The 23,935-nt window shown below is 47.2% G+C and overlaps 1 protein-coding gene across 1 annotated transcript in view; it reads left to right on the top strand.

The window, feature by feature from the left end:
• Positions 1-23,935, top strand: part of CENPE (centromere protein E) — a 328,099-nt gene that overhangs the window by 94,508 nt on the left and 209,656 nt on the right. The window contains exons 24-27 of the mRNA XM_082248665.1: positions 16,549-16,863; positions 16,945-16,992; positions 17,077-17,163; positions 17,519-17,833. Of these exons, the coding sequence (XP_082104791.1) occupies positions 16,549-16,863; positions 16,945-16,992; positions 17,077-17,163; positions 17,519-17,833 (765 nt within the window). The remainder of the gene's footprint in view (positions 1-16,548; positions 16,864-16,944; positions 16,993-17,076; positions 17,164-17,518; positions 17,834-23,935) is intronic.

The raw sequence follows: 23,935 nt of genomic DNA, 5'->3' as shown, positions 1-23,935 counted from the left end.
TCCCCCCCCCCCCCCTCCCTGGTGGATTTTGGGGTGGACGCGGCCCACTGTCGGGGATGGTTGGACCCTCACACTCCAGGGTTCCCTCTGTCCTTGTGTGACCCCCCTTCCACGTGGGGGGAATGTTTGGGCCTACCTGAGGCTGGGGCCTAGTGTGCAGGCCGCGTGGGAAGCTGGGGGGGGGGGGGCTTGGCGGGGTTTTCTGCTGTGGCTGGGCGTTTGGGGGAATCCCCCTGTGGCTCCCGATTCCCACGCAGGGCTGCCATTTTGTTTGTAGCCTCTGTCTGCTTCTATGGTGGTGGCCATCTTGGTACACCCGTTTTCAGCCATTGTTGCGGTAGATTTTTTGCTGTGGAGGCCGGTGGGAGTGCCTGGAGGACAGTGTGCCATGAGAGTGGTCTTTCCCTCTCTCTGGGGGTCTTAGCGTGCGCCTGACCTCCGGAGGTCGCTGTAGCGCTTTGGGGCCGCTTTTTAAAAAAAAAAAAATGTAATTTTTGTCTTTTTTTTTTTTTAAAGTAGCTGGCGGGTTCCTCAGGTTCAGTATGGACCCTGCAGGCCATTTGTTCCCACCTGACCCCCTCACAGAGGCCGCAGGGCCTTCCGGATCTCCACTGTCCATCAATGCCTTTTCGGCAATTCGGGAAGCATTTGGGCTTGGGTGAAGGTGGTAGGTGCACTGAGACGTTTCTCTGCCTTCCCCTTCCTCAACTGATGTCTCGGAGCCTGAGTTTGGCTTAGCCGCCACAGACGTGGGGCTTCCGGGTCTGTTACCTCGCACCCTGTCTCCTCGGATGATGAGATTACTTTTTTACCTACCCTGCTGCGACAGGCGCTGGTGGATGCACTGGCTGTTTTGGTGCGTGACACCCTGCAATTTGGGGGTCGCAGCGGCGGCTGCGCCTGGGGCGCAGGTGGCATCTTACACTCGCATGCCATCTGGAGCTGCTCTTTTTGCTGGCTGCACATGTAGGAGGGGACCGTCCTGAGACGTTCCCCTGGTGTGTTTAAGCGTCCGTTAGACATTGCCCTTTTGGGGAGTCTCTGGTACAGAGGACTGTTCCGCCTTTGTTGGACGTACGGTCTCTAGCTGAATGGGACTACCGTTGTTCCAGTGCAGGAATCCCCGTCCTTTAAGGACTTGGGGGATGGTATGGCGCGGGCTGTGGCCTGCGATCTGTACTCCCTGACGTAGTCTGCACTGGGAACAGTGTTTGTTTTCCCTTGACACGCAGACTCTGGCTGATGGGCGGAGTTCCACTGCCGTGACTTGGTGTGGGGCATGTCCCTCTTGCCCTGGGGGAGCTGTTGGACCAGCTGGCGCAGGGGCTGCAATTTGTTTGCGATGCCGCGGTGGTCGAGACTTCCTTGTATGGGTCACCTTGTCGCTTTCGACGGTGGTTGTCCAGCGTCTACTTGACCGTAGTGTTGGTCTGCGGATCAAACTTCTACGACGATCTTAATGGATCTCCCTGTTCAGGGGTATCGCCTGTTTGGCACTGCCCTGGATGACATTATATAAGGGTCTCACGGGGGGAAGAGTGTTTTCTTCCACAGGCTAACAAGGGTAAGGGCCTTTGTCGCAGTCGGGGTGCTTCCCTTTCTGCTCGCAAACAGTTTCTTCGTCCCTCGGGGACAGTCGATGTGGCAAAGTCCTTCCAGACTTCCACGTGTGGTTCCAAACTACTCTGGTCTGGAGAACATGAGATCGTTTTTTTTCCCAGACCTGCGGACTAGGCCTACTCGGCCTGAAGGTGCTTCCTCACCCATCTAGGGGAAAAAAACTCTTGGAACTTCAGTCTGCGGTTCATGTACCGCACATGGTCGTCCCTTTGGACCTGTATGCGGGTTCTGGGACTGATGGTGCCGTCTTTCGACATGTTCCCTTTCGCTCAATCCCTCTCGGGGATCCCCCAGAAGGCGATCCTTCTTGAATGGAACTAGAATCCAAACTCTCTCTGGACTTTCGGATCCGGCTGAGCTGGCTGACTAGGGAGTCTTGAGCTGGAATCCTTACTCCACTTTTTCCTGAACACTTATAACGCATGCCTGTCTGGGTGGGAAGGAGACTTCGGCAAGTGCTCTTCTTCGGGAGTATGGTCCCTGGAGGATCCAGGTTGCCAATCAATGGCCTGGGGCTGAGAGCGATCCGGCTTTCCCTGGTTCACTGGATTGGGCACCTGCAGCTGCCCGGTGCACGTTCATTCGACTACGCCACGACCGTGGCTTATGTCAGTCACCAAGGTGGACTTGGATCTGTCAATTCTTTGTTGGGCAGTGCGCCTTGTTCCAGCTCTTCCGCTTTTTTCTTTTCAGGTGTGGAAACCTTGGCGGGCGGATGACAGATGCTGATCATTGTGTTATCCTGTATGTCTGGTGTCGGATCATTCATTCATTCAATAAATATTACGTTTTCCTGCTACTGGAAGTGCCGCATCTCTTTTCTTATTGAGCGGATGACAGGCCTTGGATGCAGGGGAATGGTCTCTTAATCCGGAGGTGTTTCTGCAGTTGTGCCTTCGTTGGGGGCACTCCAGACGTAAACCTGTTGGCGTCGCATCTACAGGATAGTGCTGCGGTTTGTGGCCCGCTCTCGGGACCCTCTGGCGGGTGCAATAGTGACACTATGGGTTCTGTCATGGGCAAGAACATTCACTAGCTTCAAATTGAACAATGTCGTGAGTTTAGCATGGTCACCTGCTCCCGGCTGCAGCCGGCATGGTCATGTGTGCGTGTTCACGGATGGGCCAAGGTCAGTCTCGGCTGCGGTCTGCCTTTCCTCCTCCCAAGTTGCTGCCAAAAATTTTTTGCAGGATTGAGGCTGGAAGGGATTCCGGTGTTTCTCGTGGCTGCGGACGGGCCTCGCCAAGCTTGGTAGGCCGGCCTGGTCAAGCTGGCCGCAGATGCTCCTTGGAGAATTCCTCTCAGGGAGGAGTTATTGTTTCCAGGGCCCATCTGCCGTCTGACTGCGGTCGCTGACTTTGCCGACTTGGCTGTTGCATGCCAGGTGCTGAAGGACGGGGGTTTGGCTGCTTCAGTGATTCCCACCCTACTTGAAGCGTGGGAAGCAACTTCTAGGGTGGGCTCGCTCTTACTCGGTGGCCCGGATCTTGGCTTCCTTCAATGGGGAGTTGATCACAAGTTGGCCTTGGGTACGGTCAAGGGTCGGGTTTCGGTTTTGTCAAATTTCTTCCAAAGGCTGTTGGCCGCCTGTTCCCTGGTGTGTGACTTCTTCCAGGGGGTGCAACACTTGGTGTTTCCGGTGCGACCTCCGTCACCCACTGGCGACTTTGATATGGTGCAGTTAGTTCTTTTAGACCCTCTGTTTGCGAGTATTCAAGGGTATCCCCTGCCTACCTTATTACAAGAGGTGGCCTTGGTTGCTGTCACTCTGTGTGCAGGTGTCGGCACTGGCGACATTGTCCTGTCGTTCTCCCTATATATTGATCATGGGGCCAAGTGGTACTTCGTCCGGATCCGTCCTTCCCTCCGAAGGTGGTTTTTGGTGTTCACTTGCACGGGGACGTTGTATTCCCATCTTGTGTCCTGAGCCCTCACATCCTAAGGAATCTGCATTGCTTACTCTGTTTAGAGTGCAGACACTTAAGGTGTACTTGGCGACTACCCAGGCTCGCCCTCTGTACTTACGGATGGCCCCTGAATGGGACTGCCTGCGTCTGCTGCGTCTATTCCCGGATGAATCGGACAGGCGGTGGTGCAGGGTTATTCAGTTAAGGGTCAGGTCCTACCTTTCCTTGTTTCGGCGCGTTTCTACTTGGGCGCCTAGTGCTTCCTGGGCTTTTTGCCTTGTAGGCATCTGTGCTCCAGGTCGCAAGTTGGCTACCTGGTAGTCTGTTCACACCTTTACCACGTTTTAGAAGGTGGATGTGCTGGGATCTGCAGATGCCTCTTTTCGGTCACAAGGTTTTTTGCTGGCTGCTGTTTGCAAGCCTTTTGGCCTTCCTTGAGGGTGTTTACGGTTTGTTTTCAGGTGGGCCTCATCTTTTGTGCTGATGAGTCCTATGTTGCCTGGTCGATTTATGTTTGGCCTTGGGGACTTGTTCTTTTCTGCTGTTCCCAGCCCTCATTTTTTATGGCATTGCTTTGGGACGTCCCTACTGATATGAATCAGAGAGAACTCTGTCCGTCAATGAACGATAGAGAACTGGATTTTTGACTTCCCTTAAAATCCTTTTCTCAAGTTCATTGATGGGACGCAGTACCCGCCCCTCTATTTTGAGTTGGTGTTACTTTTCTGACACTGCATTGATACAAAACTGGCATCCTATGCAGGAAGAGAGAGGGTGTACTCTCCGGGACTGCCCATAGGCGTAGCCAGAACTTTTTTCTGCCTAGTGCCCTACTCCTGTAGGGGGCACTATTACCCTACTTCTTTGAATCAGAGAGAACTGCGTCCGTCAATGAACTTAAGAGAAAAGGATTTTACGGTAAGTGAAAAATCCAGTTTTTGTGATTCGGTACTGCGTTATTTTAATGGACAATTGCGCGGTCGTGCGGCGCTGTACCCAAAAAAAATTGACGTCCTTTTTTCCCCCACAAATAGAGCTTTCTTTTGGTTGTAAAATGGAGCAAGAAAAGCACAATCACCTCAAAAAAACTGTAATTCTTACTCGCCCAGCGCTAAATAAGGTAATGATAGAGTTAAAATCAATATAACCACCTCTCAGATGGTCACAGCAGCTGCTATACAAAAAAGCAATATAGGAAGGTGTAATAGAATCACTCTCAATCACTTCATGATATTGAATAAATCTATAACACTAGCAGCGCTATAATATGCTTATTAACCGCTTGCCGACCGCCGAAAGTAGATATACTGCGGCGGTCAGCCCCGGCCAGGCAAAGTGACGTATATATACGTCACTAGCCTGTGACTGGCTTGTGAGCCAATAGCGGGCGAGCGCGCGCCCCCTGAGACTCGTTCACTGAGGAGTCCGCACGTGTGACTGGCGGACCCGATGTCTGCCGGTCACACTACGATCGTCGGTAGAGAGGGAAAAAGGCGGGCGGCTTATGTAAACAAGCCGCCTGTCATTCTCCCCTGTGTAAAAATGTAGATCAGACGGTTCTACTATGTAGAACCGTTGATCTCTGTTTTTACAATAGTAGACATGTCCCATCACAGTTAGAAGCACGCCCCTAGGACACACTTAACCCCTCCCTCTCCATTACTGTTAACCCCTTCCCTGCCAGTGTTATTTTTACAGTAACCGTGCATATGTATAGCACTGATTACTGCAGTAATGTCACTGGTAACCCCAAAAGTGTCAAAAATGTCAGTCAAGGGTCCGATCTGTCCGCCTCAATGTCGCAGTCCCGCAAAAAAAATCGCAGATCGCCGCCATTACTCGTTTAAAAAAAAAAACACCAAAAATGACAAAAATCTTTCCCTTTGTTAGTAAACGCGATAACTTTTGCGCAAACAAATCAAAATACGCTTTTTGCAATTTTTTTTTTTTTTTTTTCCAAACATATGTAGCGTAAAACAAATTGGCCGAAAATGTTAAATTTAGATTTTTACAATTTTTTGGGGGGAATTTCATATAAAAAAAAAATGTGAAAAATATTATTTTTGCAAAATTTACGCTCTTTTTTTGTTTATAGCGCATGATCAAAAAATCGCACAGGTGATCAAATACCACCCAAAAGAAAGCTCTGTTTGTGGGGAAAAAAGGATGTGAAATTCGTTTAGGTACAGCGTCGCACGACCGCGCAATTGTCCATTAAACTCACGCAGTAAAAAATCGCAAAAAACCCCCTGGTCAGGAAGGGGGTAAAATCTTCCGGGGCTTAAGTGGTTAAAACCATGCATATAATCCATCAATGTAAATATCATATAAAACCACTTGCAAATAAAAGCAGAATATGAGACAGTCCTGAATGATAAGACAATCACAGTCCAGTCTGGATATAGATCATGCAGGGGGGAGGGTGTGAAGGATTCCCAAGTCTCCCCAGAAGCCTCCACCATCAAACCGTACTCCTTGTCACAATGGACACTAACCAGACTGCTGCAAATATATCGCCTGTCAATCTCAGAAAGATCCTCTTTTAAACTGGCATCACATCTGCTGCACTGTGGTTCCAGAACAGAATCCAGCCTCCATAAAGATTCCACTCTAGATCCTTATGGTCTCGCAGCCTGGCCGACGAGCGTGAGCAGGTTATGGTCCGACTAGGCCTCGCCACGACGGAGCCCCTGTGGATGGGGACGAGCCTGTGAGCGGATGTCTCATCGACCTGGAACGCCCTGAGTCGCAGTTTACCACTTAGGGTGGGAGGCGGTCTGCCCGGAGCGGAGCCCGCCCGGTCCATGCTATGTTGAGTAATACTAAACCCCTCATGTCCCTAGCAGCCTCGGGGGGGGGAGGTTGATGTGGGCCCACTCCTGGAGATAACAGGACTCCCCCAGGGCTATCAGGACCAGGCCCTAACCTCCCTGCTCCCGCCGAGGGGGGGGGGGGGGTTGGGGTGTACACTGTTACCTTGTCCTGTGTGGTCCTTTTTAAGTAGATCCCTGTGGTGGCCTCATGTCTGGGTCCTGAGCGCATGGCAGCCTTTTCAGCCGGCATCCTAAGTGTGGGTATCAGTTATCTTTTGTGTAAGGTACAGTGGCCATTTTCACTGAGCTTCCTATGCTTTTGCATTGGCACCATTTTGTTGTAGCCTGGAGCTACATAGGCAGCCTTCGGCTTCTTGTGATTCTATGTCACTTACTGTGAGACGTTTCATGCTGAAGCTCCATGCTGCAGAGTTGCTGATTACACTGTGACGTGGTACAGTATAAGAGTCTTCTTTTGGGCATTCCTTGGGCACACTCTGCTCCTGCCACTAACTATTTAAGGGTGACTCCGGTTACAGTTGTACGGACCGCGATCACGATTTAAAGGGGCGATAAGCCTTTTTTTTTTTTTTTTTACAACTTGCAAAATGGAGTCCGTAGCAGTTATATCTCTTCCAGACCCCCTCAGTGCAACTGCCGGTGCATCATCATCACGGATCAGTCTCATGTCTTTCTGCAGCATTGGAAAATCTGGCATCCAAGGCGGATTTTGGTATAAAACATGTCACTAACCAAAAATGGCCACTGCCTTCTCTGTCCTCTGATTCAGAGCCTGATATGGTCGCCTCGGACAACCCCCTCCCTGAGGGATCCCTGTCCTCGCAGTCGGATGGTGAGGAGCATATGTCCTCGGCTGCAGCGCCGGAATGCGCTATGGTGGAAGCACTGATTTGTTCAGTACGAGAAACATTGAAATTGGATGATGAGCCCACAGAGTCAGGAAAGCGAGTAGTTTTTGGCTCCCGCAAAGCCCAGAAGTCATGTCAGGTGTTCCTTTGTCCCGAGGACTTTCACGCTATTGTGAATGAGCAATAGCGGCGCATTAAGCACATGCTAGTGGTGCCCAATCGCTTTAACCGCCGTTATCCCTTTGCTGACGCAGTCTCAAATTTCTGGACGGTGTCACCTAGGGTGAATCACCCGGTTTCCAGGCTAAACCAATCTACTGTGGTGCCTGTGAAAGACTCCCTGGCGTTTACGGACACGGTGGACGTTCGGGTGGAATCCCTTTTCCGCCACCTGCATCTTTTTTGGCAGGCTCGATACTAAAACTTGTCCTTGGGTCCGTTCTGGTTTCTCAGACGGTAATGGAATGGGTTAAAGTGCTTAGGGGTAACTTAACCACTGATTGAGCTCACGGACCAGATGGCCCAGGCCCTGGTGTTCTGTGTGATGCGGCCCCTCTGGTTGCCAGAGTGTCAGCGGTAGGGATTGCCATACGTCACATGGTGTGGCTGAAGAGCTGGTCGGCAGACCAGGCTTCTAAGAAGGCCTTAACAGATCTCCCCTATTTGGGTGAACGTCTGGAGACTTCTTGGATGAGTTTATCAAAGGTTTAATGGGGGTAAGAGTACTATGCTCCCCCAACCCTCAAAAGGTAGGGTGCCCCGCAGTAGGGCTGCACGATATTGAAAAAAAATCACATTGCAATATTTTTTCCCCCACGATATATATTGCGATATCTTTTTGCGGTGGATCCTCTTTGTCGCGCATTTTTAGTAGTGATGAATGTTGTGAATGTTGGCTGTGACTGAGCGGTGAGTGCCATGAGCAGTGGCACAGCAAACCAATCACGTGTGACTGTGCAGGCACACGGAACGTGCAGCCTTCTGACCATACAGGGTTAAGGTAATGTAGGGCAGTACTGCAGCCTTCTGATTGTACCATACAGGGTTAATGTTACTGTAGGGAACTGGGTGGGAAGTATCACAGCAGGTTAAGAGGAACCCCCTCCCCCCACCCCACTAGCAGAAGTACTCTCTCCTCCCAATACATATCCTCTTGCGCCCTCCCCCCCCAATCATGTGTGCTACTTGCCCTTCCCGGTTACTGTGCGCCCCCTCCACTGTATCTATAATGATGCACACCTCAGATCATCAGCGGGGCTCTGGCAGTGAAATCTCCCTCCCTTCTCCTCCTCCTGTCTGTTTACATCCGAACATGTGCAGGGGGAGGGGATGCTCAGTGAGATGTGGGGAGAGAGGTGTCTGCTGTTACAGGAGGATGATCGCTGCCAGTGAGACGGGCTGCAGATGTCCTGTGTGCCCCCTCCCCCTTCCCGTAGGCAGCGCTGTGAGTGATAGTACACACTTCTCTGCCTTCCACACTATCGCATGTCCGGCGATGTGACTATCGTCAAGGTTCGCTGCACGATGTCGATGTGCACATCGTATATCGTTCAGCCCTACACCGCGGTAAGCGTGGGCCCTCTTTCACCGCTCATAGGCGTTTTTTTCGTGCCGCTGGGACACAAGAAAAAGGTAAACCGTTCAGTGCCTCTGGAGGGAACAAGGAGGCACCAAGTAAGCCGAAGACTAACCAGTCCGGTTCAGCGGACAAATCCTCTTCGGCATTAAGGGGGGACCTCACTCGATTCGGGGTGGTGGGGGGGTTTGCGTTACTTTCTGGAACCCTGAACATCTGATTCGGGACAAATAGGTTCACAAACTGATTCGTTCAGGGTAAAAGATCGAATGTCAGTCTTGCCCAGCACACAGATTTTTTTCTCCTCAAATCTTCGTTTGTCTCTGGATCACTTAAAGGAGCTCAAGGAGGCAGTGCAGAATCTCCTTGCACAAGGAGTGATTGTGCCAGTTCCTCAGCGGGAACGGTTTTGAGGTTTTTATTCAAACCTGTTTACGGTGCCCAGAAAGGAGGGCAAGGTGCGTCCAATTTTGGACATCAAGTCACTGAACCACTTTCTGGCGGTGCAGAAGTTTCAGATAGAATCTATTTGGTCAGTGGTAGCATCTTTAAATCAAGGGAACTTTCTAGCCTCCATCGATTATCTAAGATGTGTATCTACACATCCCTATATACGGGGGACATCAAAGGTATCTCCATTTTGTAGTAGCGGAGGAGCACTTTCAATTTGTGGCATTACCCTTTGGTCTAGCCTCCGCTCCCAGAGCCTTCACCCAGGTTTTGGCCCCGGTGCTGGCTTTGCTACCCTGAAAATGGATATTGCGCTCCTGTGATATCTGGACGATCTCCTGTTGAGAGCAAACTCTCACTCAGCCTTGTTGGGCGACCTGTCAATCCTGGTTCAGACACTTCAGGAGTTTGGATGGACCATCAACTTCAAATAAATCTGCACTGACCCCATCAGTGCGACTGAATTACCTGGAACTGACGTGGACTCCTCTTAAGGGTCTTTTTTCCCAGGGACAAACTTCAGATGTTGCAGGGAGAGATCAGGTTGCTGATGGACAACGATCTGTCCTCTCTACGGACTTGCATGAGAGCCCTGGGGCTGATGGTGTTGACTTTCGAGGCGGTCCCATTTGCTCAATTTCATTACAGGCCTCTGCAGAAGGAGATTCTTGTCAAGTGGAAAAAGGATCCAGAGTCCTTAGACAGAATAATATGTTTGAGCCTACTCACGAGGTCAACGCTCTCTTGGTAGCTTCTGTCGCCCACCCTGAGCCAGGGCAAGTCCTTTCTAATGCTGTTGTGGACGGTGGTCACCACGGATGCCAGCCTGTTGGGCTAGGGTGGAGTGCTGGGCAATCTCTGTGCCCAGGGAGTCCTGTTTACTGATAAATGTTCCGGAACTCAGAGCAATCAAGCTTTGCCTGCTCCACTGGACGAATCGGCTACAAGGTTCCTCGGTTCGAATTCAATCGGACAATGCCACTGCTGTGGCCTACATCAATCACCAAGGGGGTACAAAGAGTGCCCGGGCGGCCTAGGAGGTGGCCGAGAGTCTGACTTGGGCAGAGAAACATGTTCCGGCTCTTTCAGCAGTTCACATTCCAGGAGTGGAGAACTGGCAGGCGGATTACTTGAGGAGTCAAGTTCTGGACCAAGGGCAATGGTCCCTGCATCCAGAGATATTTCATCTCCTGTGTGTTCAGTGAGGCACCCCTGCGGTCGACCTGTTTGAGTCTCGTCTGAACAAGAAGTTACAAGGTTCATGGCCAGGGCTCGAGACCCTCTGGCCGACGCCACAGACGTATTGGTGACTCTTTGGAGCCAGTATCCCCTGTTTTGTGTCTTTCCTCCGATACAGCTGGTGTCGAGGTTCCTCCGCAGATTGGCGGTGGAAAAGGTGCAAGTAATTCTGGTGGCGCCAGACTGGCCTCGCCGGTCTTGTTATGCAGACCTAGTAAAGATGGTCATCGAGCCTCCCTGGCGGCTGCCTCTGAGGGAGAACCTGCTGTTTCAGGGGCCAATCTTCCATCCTGCTTTACGGTCACTGGCTTTAACGGCATGGCTGTTGAAGGCCAGGTGCTGCTGAGAGACAGGGGTTTATGATCCCTACCCTGCTGAGGGCTAGGAAAGCGACTTCCAGAAAAATGTATCATCGTACTTGGAAGATATTTCCTGGTGCGAATCGCAAAACTTGTACCCTTGCTTGTTTTCGGTTGCGAGGGTCTTGGCTTTCTTGCAGAAAGGAGTTGAGCAACGGTTGGCCCTGGGCACCATCAAGGGCCAAGTGTCGGCCTTAGCCACTTACTTCCAACGCCCATTGGCAACTAATTCCTTGATCCGCACCTTTATTCCGTGGGATCTGAATTTGGTTTTGTCTGTTCTTCAAAAGCCTCCTTTTGAGATTATTAGGGGCATATCTCTGCCTTTGTTATCTTAGAAGGTTGCCTTTCTGGTGGCTATTACTTCTGCCCGCAGAGTGTCTGAATTGGTGGCGCTTTCCTGTCATTCGCCTTACTTGGTCGTTCATAGAGATAAAGTGGTTCTCCGACCTAATCAGTCCTTTCTTCCTAAGGTGGTGTCTGATTTCCATTTAAATGAAGACATTGTTAGCCTTGCATTCCCTGGATGTGGTTCGGGCAATCAGGGTTTACCTGTCGGCCACGGAGCCTTTTAGGAAATCAGATTCTCTTTTTGTCCTTACTTAGGGATCTCGTAAGGGTTTGGCTGCGAATGCCAAACCCTTACAAGATCCCTAAGTAAGGACAAAAAGAGAATATGATCATATCCAGATGAATTAGGCAGACAGTTGTTCGGGCTTATTCATTGAAGGGTCAGGTTCCTCCTTTCCCTGTGAGAGCGAGTTCTACTAGAGCGCTGAGTGCCTCTTGGGCTTTTTGTCATCAGGCATCTGTTGCTCAAGTGTGTAAGGCAGCGACTTGGTCGTCCGTGCATACTTACTAAATTCTATCATATTGATTTATTGGCATCTTTGGATGCCTCTTTTGGCCGCAAGATTTTGCAGGCTACTGTGTAAAGAGACTTGTTTTTTTTACTGGTTGAGCTTTTTTGTTACCCAGTTGGCTACGTTTCTAGCCTTGAAAATACGTTAACTGTTGTTGGTTGCGTTTTTCCCACCCATCATACCTATACTGCTTTGGGAAATCCCAATGGTAAAAGCTCAGCTGCTGCGTCTGTCATGGACAATAGAGAAAACTGGATTTTTGTAAGCGCTTACTGTAAAAATCCTTTTCTCTAAAGTCCATTGACAGACGCAGCACCCGCCCCTCTGTTATGGGGATGGTTTGTGTCTTCTTTTCACTGCTTCCTACGAAACAGATTTGAAAACGGTGTGTGCGGGGTTATGCCGAGAAGGGCAGCCCCTAAAGGGGTGTCAGTGAATTTTTTCACTGCCTAGTCTACTGCTGTAGATAGTGCATAACCCAATGGTAAAGACGCATAGCTGCTGCGTCTGTCAATGGACTTGGAGAAAAGGAATTTTACGGTAAGTTCTTACAAAAATCCAGTTATTGCTCACTGTTTATTAAGAGAACTATTGTCACAGCCATCTCTAACTATTTATAATAATCAGCAATACAAACCTCTTTACCTGGCAATCCAATATAGTAAAAGCAATGCTCTTATGTAGGCATTTTCAGTTGGCATTTCAAAGCCTGATGATCAGTTGGGTGGAAAATTTATTATGAAAAATAGCTGTTTTCATCTTTTATACAAAAAGAGTAGAGTGCCAAAGGTGACATTAAACAGTGAAGGTTTTAGAAAAGTGCATAGGAGAGGTGGGCAGGTTTTAGGCAAGTAACATGGAGAAAGGGTGTGTGACTTTAGAAAAACATTGGTTCATGATTCTTGTGTGTCCAGTTAGGTTATTTTCTGTCCATTAGATTTTAAGTGATGGTTGTTCTAGTATGACGTAGATAACCTCCTTGTCATCTCTTGTGATCCAGTTCTCTCTGTCCCAAATATGCACCTCACTTTCCTCAAAAGAATGTCCCTTTTGCTTTCTTACATCACAGGACACAGAACATCTTCATATCCATGACATTGGGGGTATGCTTCTTTTGAAAAATACAAATAAAAAATATATAAACTTTATCGATATATGAAAAACAACAAGCTATACAATAACGTGCTAACAATAGGAAAGTGCAGTGCAAAGAAGACGTCACTAAATGACTTTGTGCGGATGCACTGATTGCATGTAATTCGGAGCGCTATGCTCCTTCATTACATGCGATCTCCTGTGCGGATGCGAGTTCAGCCATACACTTGGTATGGCTGAATTTGCAGCGCATCCGCACCAAAGACGCACAGGAGGCATTTTTTGAGCCGCCTCAAAATCGGATCGCACAGTGGTTCACACTTGTGCGATCCGATTCTGTGCGTACTTGCAGATTGCACTGCGATATGTAATCAAACTGGGGGTGTCGTTAACTTTTAATTGACACCCCCTGCGTATCGCATATGGCAGTGTGAACTGCCAGATGTGCGGATGCGATGCGGGAACAGGCTGCATATTCGCAGCCTTCCCGCATCACACAAGTGTGAACTGGCACTCAACGTGCAATACAAAATAAACAACTCCTAAGGTATGCTCGGGGATGGCAGGTCAGGACCCGCCATGCCAGAGCAGGATGTAGCCGGGATCCTGTTGGGGGGGCATTCCCACTCTCCCCCCCCCCCCCCCCCCCTCACAGTGGTAGCGCACAATTATTTATATTGTTCCATTCTTAGGGTATGCTGCCACCTTCAGGGGATTGGACAATGGCAAAAAAAGACCAGAAATCTCTGTTAGGCATAGTTTCAGCCTTTTTGCTAGTGGTGATTGTCAAGTCTGCACTTAAAACATCTAGCTTCTCAATGGTTCCATCTGGGATTAGGAGACTTTTTCCAGATCCATTTTTCTTACCCTCAGTGCCTTCCTTGTGGGACTACAGGTCGCAGCAAGTGCTAAATGGCCAAACAACCTTTCCTTGTGAGTGTGGAGGGCACTGGCAGATTTTAGTAGGAAATCTCTCAAGGTAACCAGCACACTGGTGTTTTCTGCCGCAGTGCCCTCTTGACTGACTTGGTCCTCTGTTCCCAGCAAGGGTCCTAATATGTTTGTAAGCAGGCCATGACTTATTAACAGCAGAGAGGAGGGGATATATATAGGAAGTTGGGGTAGATTTAGCCATGCCTCTAAATCTTCCAATCTCCCTTGCCTCTGAAGCCTGATCTATGTTCGGACCTCGTGCAGAGCCTACTGACAGGCCGTGAGGAAGCAGGGCTGTGGAGTCGGTAGATAAATGTTCCAACTCCGACTCCTCAGTTTTTTTTACTTCCCACTCCTCTGTATTAATATGTATTAATCTTTTGACACTGACTTGGGTGGGTGGCATTGCAGTAACTATTCTGGCCACATCACTAACCATCTCTGGATAAACAAGGATGGCTTCTTCAACAGGAAGTTTTGATGAGCGATCATACTTTTCAACTTCTTTTAGTGCTTTATAAAACTCCTGTTGGAATTTTTTTATTTGGACATTTACTGGTTCTGTAACGCTTATGCGACGTCGCTTTCCTTTTAGCAACTTCCATTTTGTCTAAGATGGAATCAAAGTCGAATTCTTCGTTTGAAGGAGATGATCCTGAGTTACCACGATTGCTTAAAAGAACTTCATCCTGTGGAGGTATTTCAGGTCGTAATCCCTTCATGCCAACTGCTACATCATAGAGGGCCTTTTTCCCCAGTAGCAGTCTGTTCACTGTTCAACAAAAGTCGGCTCATTAGGTCGACATAAATAGCCGCTAACAAGATTTCATTTTCCAGCAAAAGACTCTTTTCATCATTGAAGATGCAATGCCCTCAGCTATTAACCCTCCATTTTGTTCAGGCGATATAACAGGCTCTTCCATTTTAAGAGGAATTTACCCAGGGTTAGATCGTCACATTGCAACCTCTTGGTGACAGTAAAGGGGTGAGAAAGAAGGTTCTCCAGCTCTTTTGTTTGTGTCCACTGGCTTTCAGTTAATGCAAGATTTTCATTGTCCATCTCTTCTATAAAGTCTTTAAGTTCAAGCAAACGCTTCACCATTAAATAAGTGCTTCCCCAGTGAGTTGTTTGATCCAAAATGGCTCCTTTTCCTGCACGTCTTTTCAAAACTGCATCTGTTTTCGAGGGCCCTGGCTGCAACAGTTACTTGCCGTAATTTTGCCAATTAGTGTAGCTGCATGGCGATCTTTTAATCCATCTCTTATGGCAAGTTGCAGTGTATGAACAGCACATCGCATATGATGAATAGTAGCAAGCTTCAATGCTTCTTCAACAAAGTTGTCTAAAAAAAATGTCAGCATTCTCTTCAGTTTCTAAACTTTCTCCAATACTTGCAGAGCTGTCTTCCTCTAACTCTAATATCTGTTTTTTACCTTCTTCATCTGCGTTCATCTTTTCAATTGTGCTCAACATGTTAGAAGTGTTATCTGTCACAACACATAAAATCTGTTCCTTTGTAATTTCAAAATCTTCTAGAACACCCTCCACTAACTTCTGAAGGTAATCACTGGTGTGATGTGCCTGAGTGTCCTTTAATCCGAGGGTCCGTGTTATTGTTCTTTTCATACACAAATCTAAGATTAATAGCAAAATAATTGACTCTGTGACATGTGCATGCATCCATTTTAAGGAAGACAAAACGTCCTTTCAGAACTTTCTGTAGTTCTTCCTTTTTACATTTGGCCTCCTCAATTATAAGTTTCCTTATACTAAGTCATTAATTACAACTTTTTGGGACATTTAAACTTGCTTTTTTTTTTTTTTTTTTAATTCCAATCTAAATTTAGTAGGAGTCGGTGCATTGTTTGCTGACTCCGACTCCAGGTACCCAAAATTTCCTCTGACTCCACAGCCCTGTGAGAAAGCATTGCAACGTCTCCTTACCGCCTGTTTTGGCTACATTTTTGCTGCCAAATGAGCAATACATGCAGTTGCAGGGCATCTGCGGTGCTTCACCATCTACTTGAATGTGTAGCATTTGGGGTGCTTGCCGCCTGATCACTTCATGTCAGGGGAACTTTTCTGTGGGCACAGCATGTAAACATCCCTATCTGCTGCCTATTGCAGCTTGGGGGGGGGGGGGTGCATTAGTAGGGTGGCAAAAATGCAGCTTAGCTGCCTGTGCAGTGTAGCTCTGACACCCATCATCTATCTAGTATCTTCGCTGCTTCTGGGGCACCTTGCTCCAGTTCCCTTTTTAATGGATGAATTCTCATCTGCTATCGCCAAATTTGGAGCAAATTGGAGTGTTTGTTTTTTGCATTTCTCTGGATCAACTGTGGGTAGGGTTCTGTAAATGCAGATTTTCTAGTATTTATTTCTCTTGGTTGAACTAGGACTAGGTGTGTGTTTTTTTTTTTTTTTTTTTTTCTTTTTTTTTTCTTTTCAACGGAACCATGAAATGGCAGTTCCCATATTTTCATTCCTACTGGAGACCTGTCCTCTTAGTACTGTTATCATTTAAATGTAACTGCACCCACCCTAAACAACTTCACAAAGTCTTATATTTGCCTGTCCTCACTCTTTTAAGAACGCCACTGTTAAAACGAATGGAAGTAACACAGCTGCTTTACTAAGTCTTCTGTCCATGCTTGCATCCTTTAATTCCTTTTCATATAGAATAGCTTTACAATATTGGGAAGTCCCCCTTTAACAGGGGATAGTCTTTTGATACTGTACTTTGAAATGTATATTGTAGATATTGCTTTTCTTGACTTAAATAGAAAAAAAAATGAATCGAGTATTTTGATCACTGTTTGCTAGGTACAGAAAACATCAGGTGAATTCCAACTCCTACAAAATGAAAAAGAACAATCAGAATCGATAATATGCGACCAGAATAGCAAAATGCAAGAACAAAAGGAACAGATTGATAGACTAATAGAGGAGGTGACAAACACACAGGCAAAGTTTCAGCAAGCTGAGCAGCAATACTCTGAGCTTAAAATACTGTATGAGGACCTTCAGACAAGATGTTTATTCACAGATGAAGAAATTAAGAAAAAGGACCTTGAGGCTGAATGTCAAGTGAAAAAAATGAACAACCTCAAAGAGTCTTTGGAAATATTAGAAGAAAAGGTAAGTCTAATTGTATAAACGTGTATGTATCATTGACCTTGCTCATTTCTGACCTGTGCTTTTGTAAATTTTAAACAATAGCTGTCCAGAGCACAACAAGAAAGGCAAGAGTTGGTTCAAGCCCAGCAGGTAACATGATTAGAAAATCTTTTTCTGCTTCAGAGGAAAGTTGACAAGTGTCACTTAGGGCCTTCTTCATGTTTCTTTCCACAGGAACATGCTTCTGTCATTAGCAGCATAGACGAAACACTTAAGTCCACAGTGTTTGAGAGAGACAACCTCCAGGAAGAGTTGAGCAATGTAAGTGTATTTCCTCCTCTCTTAACTGAGAAAGAGCTACGCAACAAAAAGAAAAACAAAAGAAAATCTGCAGTGGATTGCTCTACAGAGGGCATTTGTCAGGTTGCTGGGAGTTTTTTTTTTTTTTTTTTAACCCTGAAAAGCTTGCACCACTGTCACAGCTGCGTACGTTGTAGTGCGTCCCCATTCACTTAAATGAGTCCTGTTAAGCAGTGCAATACAACAAGGGTTATCATTTTTGCCATTTAGCCTTAAGGATTTACTTTTTCTTGATCATATATATTCAAACTTTTCCAATGTCCATGAAGCATTTTATTTCTTTTTTCTTTTCTAAGTTGTATATATTTATTTATAGCTATCAACGTTTGTTGAAACTCTTCAGCAACAAGCACAGAGGGAATCTGAATTGCTCAGAGAACAGCAGGATTTAGAACAAAAGCATATTCAGCTAATGTCTGAAAAGGAACAACTTCAAGAGCAGTTGAATAACTTGCAGCCATTGCTAAGTATCATGCAAACTGAGAGCTCAGAAGGTCAACTTAAACTTCAAGAGCTGCAGGAGAAGATAACACTGCTTGATCAGCAAAGAGCTGAGCTTCAGTCTAAGGTTGAAGAGCTTACATCTGAGAAGAATATTCTAAAACAAGATCTGAATGACAACATTGAAATGGTAAATCTTGTTTAGCAACTGAATATCTATTACTGTACATGAGTGACAATATCAAGCTACAAAATTGCACACACCCAAGCTGCAATAAACGATGGTACTCCAAATTGCCCATTGGCTGCTCTTTAAAAGCCTTTAAAGCTCTACATTTTAAAGTTATCAGTCAATGATGGCCCTAGAATTATTGCTCTCACTCTGTCTTGTATGCAGATACCTAATGTGTCGCACAGTTTTTTGTACCCAGGCTTTTAAAGTTTATGGGGCTCTGTGGACATAACGTGCTATATTAACCACTTGCTGACCAGCTGTGGTAGTTATACTGTGGCATGTCAGCTCTTTTACGCGAAACAACGTACATGTACACAGAAAAAGAACGGCGGTCTGCCGATGTAAACGTTGCAGGCCGCTGTTCTGTCAGTGATGACCACAGGGATCCTGTGTTCCTCCTATTTAGGAACACAGGTTTCTGTGTTCATCTAGTGAGCCCATCCCCCACACAGTTAGCACCCCTTAGGCACACATTTAACCCTTTGATCACCTCTGATTTGAACCCCTTCATTGCCAGTGTCAGTACAGTAATCAGTGTTTTTAGCACTGATTAATTTAGAAATTCAAACACTGGTCCCCCCCAAAAGTGTCACAAATGTCAGGTATCTGATTTAACTGCCACAATGTCGCAGTCCCGCTAAAAATCGCTGATCGCCGTCATTACTAGTAAAAAAAATGACATAAATCTTTCCCCTAGTTTGTAGATGCGATAACTTTTGCACAAACCAAAACCAATCTATATACACCTATTGGGGGTTTTTTCTACCAAAAATATGTAGCAGAATGCATATTGGTCTAAAATTATGAAAACATTTGATTTTTTTTTTTTTTTTTTTATTGGGAATGTTTTATAGCAGAAAGTTTATAATATAAAAAAAAAAATTCAGAATGGTCACTCTTTTGTCAGTTAAAATAACGCAGTGCCGTATCACAAAAAAATGGCCTGGTCATTAAAGGGGGTAAAACCTTCCGGTCCTTAAGTGGTTAAAATAATCCACAGAGGTTTCTGTTGTCAGATCTCTGTAAGTATACAAGTATACATCTATGAAAAGGGATGATGGGATTGATAAGGTCATGGGAGGGGAGGCAAAAAAAAGTGTACTTTTTTTCCTTTAAGAAGACATCAGGGGTCTATTAGACCTCTTGTCACCTTTTTAAATTTGGTTATAGGTTGTTTAGGACAGACTATTTGACTGCTCTGGACCCAGAAAGGCTCAGATCTGTTTGCGTCAAGGTTTATACTTCACAGGGGAGATCAGTCCACGGATTTTCACTGATATCCTGCCGCTCTCCTTACCACCATGTGGTGTAATGTTCCTGGACACCCAGGAATGACAGGTATTCCCAGACACATGGTTGGGGATTTAATTAGAAGTTTATAGAACAGATTTGGTGACTGTAATTCATTTCAATGTGAAACCTGGGAGTAGAAAATGTAAACCCGTGTTCTGTGGCACGCCTCTATGGAGGCTTCCATCATGCAATTTTTTCCAGAAATGCTAGTTGTGTGGCTTTCATGCGGATTCAGTGGTTTCAGTGCTCTGAGCCAGAGCAGGAATGCATATTATTACCCTTACTTTACTAATAATCTTGATTATTCTGAGTCACTATCCCAAATGTTATTGAAACAGACAGCCAGGTAACTTTCATTTTCAGAAAGGTCAACAATGGCTGCCTGCATATTTCTTAGTACAGGTTTTCTTTTTTACGTCTATAAGGAAAGCCCAGAAGAGTGGGTGATAACAGGAGCAGTTCAGTGGAAGATAGTAATTGTAGTACTTGCTCAGCAGGGATGACATTTTTTCCAGTGCCTTCCTTTAAGTGTGAAAATATATTTGCCACAAAAGCATTTTTGGTGCTCTGAAGTGTGTGGACAGCAGTCTGTTTTACACTGCAGTGACGTGCGATAGAGCGCGGTGTAATGTGCAATTTTATTGCATCACACAGCTCCTTTTTTTTTTCCTGTCTAAGTAAGATTTACAGTATATGAAGTGTACACTTCATTCATATCACCACACAGTAGCATGGTGCTTTCTGGCCACCATCGCTACCATCCAGTGAGGTTTGGAGATGCAACATGCATAATATCACACATCTCTGGAACTCAGAAAAACACAGCATTATGGTGTGAACATGACACGCCGAAAACTATTGTTTTCTATGTGCCATTCCGGTTAAGTGCATTTGTTCATGGGGAAAAGCGCAGGTAACGAATGAACTGCCCATAGTATGACCAGCCCTTTGAGCAGCATGCTGCTTTCATTCCAGAGAGGTTAGCATACTGATCATACAGGTGCTTCTCTTTACTATTTCACAACCACTGGTTATTGGTAATAATTTGGATACTTTGTAGGTCAGCTTTTTATAGTTTTAAAGGGGTTCTTCTCTCTGGATTCTTTCTCCCTACAGCTTCAGTAACATATACATTAAAGTTTTGGTTTCAAAAAGCAACTGGACCCAAAAATTAATGAGCAGACCAACACCTCTTTCTGGAGTTGGGAGTGTAACATTGGAATAGATGTAGAGCTCAGGCATGCAGCTTATTTTCACTAATGCAACCAAAAAGCTAATTTCTCTTTCGTTCATTGACGGACACAGCTCTTGGTCTTCTTAACCATAGGGGTATACTGCCTCCTACAGGAGTAGGACACGAAGTAGAAAAAAAATCTGGCTACACCTATGGGCAGTCCCAGGGGGTATTCTCCCCCTCTCTGCTATCGATACTCCGTTTTTTTATGCTTAGTCAGAAGTACAGACCTAGTTCCTTGCTGGGATCTCTGGTCCTGGCAGTGTTGGGGGTAACTAGTTACAAAGTAACTGATTACAGTAACTACATTACTTTTTTTGGTAACTAAGTAATGTAACTAGTTACAATACTAATATTGGTAACTACACTACTTTACTAGGCTATAGGAAGTAACTACACTACTTTACTAGGCTACAGGAACGCGCTTTCCTGCGTTACCCAAGCCGTGCAATACGATCGTTATTTCGAAGAATAGAGAGGGATGAAGTTTATGAATTTTTGTTGCACTTTATGTTTTATTCTGTTTTTTCAGCTTTTGTTCTCATGTTTCCCAAAGCCTGTGTTTATACAATAAACTCTATGCAGAAAGAGTGTCATGTATCTTCTTCTACACGGTCAATTAAGAAAGAGGAAAGTAAAGTAATAAGTAGTGAAGTTACTTTTCAAATGCAGTAACTAGTAAAGTAATCTCATTACAATTTACAGAAGTAACTAGTAACTAGTTACATTTTTTGAGTAACTACCCCAACACTGGGTCCTGGCAATTTTTTTCTTTTTAAATAGAATTTTTTTCTCCTGTTTTTTTCCCGTGAGATCTACAATCAACTGCCAGCCTGGGCGACGGGCTGGATAATCTAGATCCAGTGGTCCCCCAAGTCTGGCCAACGAGCGTGTGCAAACCTCAGCTCCACGCTAGGGCTGCTGGGACACACCTCACCGGACGGGGCTGGCCTGCAAGTTAAACGCCTCGCGAGTTTGCATACGACCAAGGTCTCGGCCGGAGTCGCGGGGTTCTGTCTGGAGTGGTGCCCGCCTGCTTTCTGGTATGGTGAGTAGCTGTCCCTGGAGGGTTTTGGGGTGGACGTGGGCCCCTCCATGGGACACTCGGACCCCTGTGCTCCCCTCCTTCCCACCAGGCACCCCCTCATGTGTCCCCCCCCCCCCATCCTACCCCCCTCCACTTATGCTGGGGCTGTGTGGATGGTCTGGTCCACCTCCTGGGAAGGGGGCAGGGCGCTATGCCGGTGGCCAGACGATTGGCAGTGCAGGGAGGCCTGTACCTTGTGGGGGCTCCTGCCTGGGCCTAGGGATCCCTCGGAGCCTCGTGGTGCTGCCATTTTGTTGTAGCCTTGCACTGCAATGCACGACGGCCATGTTTGTGTAGTCCGGCGGGCATTTGTGGTGGTTTGCCATAGAAAACAGCGGCCATGTCTGTGAAGCCATCTGGGCAGCGTTTTCGGCGGTGGGAGCCCCTCCCTGGTGTGGACTCCTCGATCCTTTTTTATTTCATGTCGCCACTCGTGCAGTGCAGATTCTGCAGGGTGGTGAGTCCGGTGGGGTCCTCTCCCTCTCTGCTGAGTATCGATTGGTGCTCTGTGACTGGCCACCGGGTGGGCTGCCAGAGTGGTGGGGATTGTCCCTTAGCAGTGTTATACACTTCTTTTGTGGGGTCCCCCTGGTGACTTATGGAGTCTTTGAAGCACATCTCCCCAAGTGATCCCCTCTCTGAGGCAGCGGGCCCTCTGGGTCCCATACATCCATCATCCTTTTAGCAAAAAGCACCCCCTGCCTCATCTGTCTCATCAGATCCTGAATCTGATTCGTCCTCCATGGATGTGGGTCACCATGCTGGGTCTGCGACCATGCGCCCTGAATTCTCCGATAGTGAGGAGGATTTGTCTATCGTCCATCGACGGAGGCAGCCTCATCTCCATGAGCTGAGTGGGTTTATGCTCCTCCCATCAGGAGTAGTCTAGGCAGAAAAAATTGAATACACACGCCCAGGGGACTGTCCCTCCAGACATAAACCCCCACTGCACAACCCAGCACATTAGTTTTGTTTAAAAGCAGTGAAGACAACAGAACCAACCCCAAAAAGAGGGACGGGTGCTGCATCTGTCGATGGACATCAGAGTAAAAGATTTTACGGTAAGGTCTTACAAAAATCGGATTTTCTCTTTCATCCATCGACAGACGACGCCTCATCTCCATGAGCTGAGTGGGACGTCCCAAAGTAGTATAGGCATGAGGGGTGGGAAAACGTAACCATAGAGTAACGTCAACTCCAAAAGGCTAAACGTAGCCAACGGGGCAACATGGGGCTCAACCAAACAGCTCTCCCAGATAAAAGACCCAGAAGAGAAGTACAAACAAACATTCTCTTATGAAACAGCAACCTGCAAAACCTGCGGCCAAAAGAGGCATCCGAAGAAGCCAACAAATCCACCTTGGAAGCTTCAGAAGTTGTAAAGGGCGGTCCAATTGCTGATGGAGGCCGATCAGTCCTCCTTGCGGGTTTGCATGAGGGCCCTGGGTCTGATGGTCTCGACCTTCGAAGCAGTCTCACGCGAGACAGCTGCAGAAAGAGATTCGCAATGGAACAGAGATCATCGGTCATTGGACCAGAAAATTTGGTTGAGCCATCTCCCGATGTCGGCTCTCTTGGTGGATCCAGTCATCTGTCCTCTGCAATGGCATGTCCTTCCTGCTGGTGTTTTGAATGGTGGTCACCACGGACGTCAGTCTATCAGGCTGGGGTGGACTACTGGGGAAGCTCTATGCTCAGGGGACTTGGGCGTCGGAAGAGTCTTCCTTGCCGATCAATATTCTGGAGCTGAGAGCAATCAAGCTCTGCCTGCTCCACTGGACAAGTCGGCTACACGGCTCTCCGGTTCGGGTCCAGTCAGACAATCAGTCAAGGGGGTACCAGGAGTGCCCTGGCGGCCAAGGAGGTGGCCGAGATTCTGGTATGGGCGGAACACAATGTTCTGGCTCTTTCCGCAGTCCACATCCCGGGTGTGGAGAATTGGCAAGCGGATTACCTAAGTCAGGTGTTGGATCAGGGGGAGTGGTCCCTGCATCCGGAGGCGTTTCATCTCCTGTGTGTCCGGTGGGGGACCGCGGACGTAGATCTGTTTGAGTCTCGCCTCAACAGCAAAGCTAGAGGTTTGTGGCCAGGTCTCGTGATCCTTTGGCCAATGCCACAGACGCTGTGGTGGCTCCTTGGAGTCAGTATCGCCTGATCTATGCCTTCCCTCCGCTCATTCTCCTGCCAAGGTTTCTTCACAGGGTGACGATGGAAGGCATTTCGGTTGTTCTGGTGGCACCAGACTGGCCTCAGCGGTCTTGGTACGCAGAGCTGGTAAAAATAGTCGTGGATCCTCCATAGCATCTTCCTTTGCGCTAGGATCTACTATCTCAAGAACCGATCTTCCATCCTGCTTTAACAGCTTGGCTGTTGAAAGCAATGTGTTGAGGGATAGAGGTCTTTCTGATTGGCTGATTCCTACCCTTTTGAAGGCCAGGAAGTC

This window comes from Pelophylax lessonae (genome assembly GCF_965119305.1).
Source record: "Pelophylax lessonae genome assembly, chromosome: 1".
Classification (NCBI taxonomy): domain Eukaryota; kingdom Metazoa; phylum Chordata; class Amphibia; order Anura; family Ranidae; genus Pelophylax; species Pelophylax lessonae.
The sequence above is the reverse complement of the archived record's forward strand: the minus strand, read 5'-3'. Positions and strand labels throughout refer to the sequence as shown.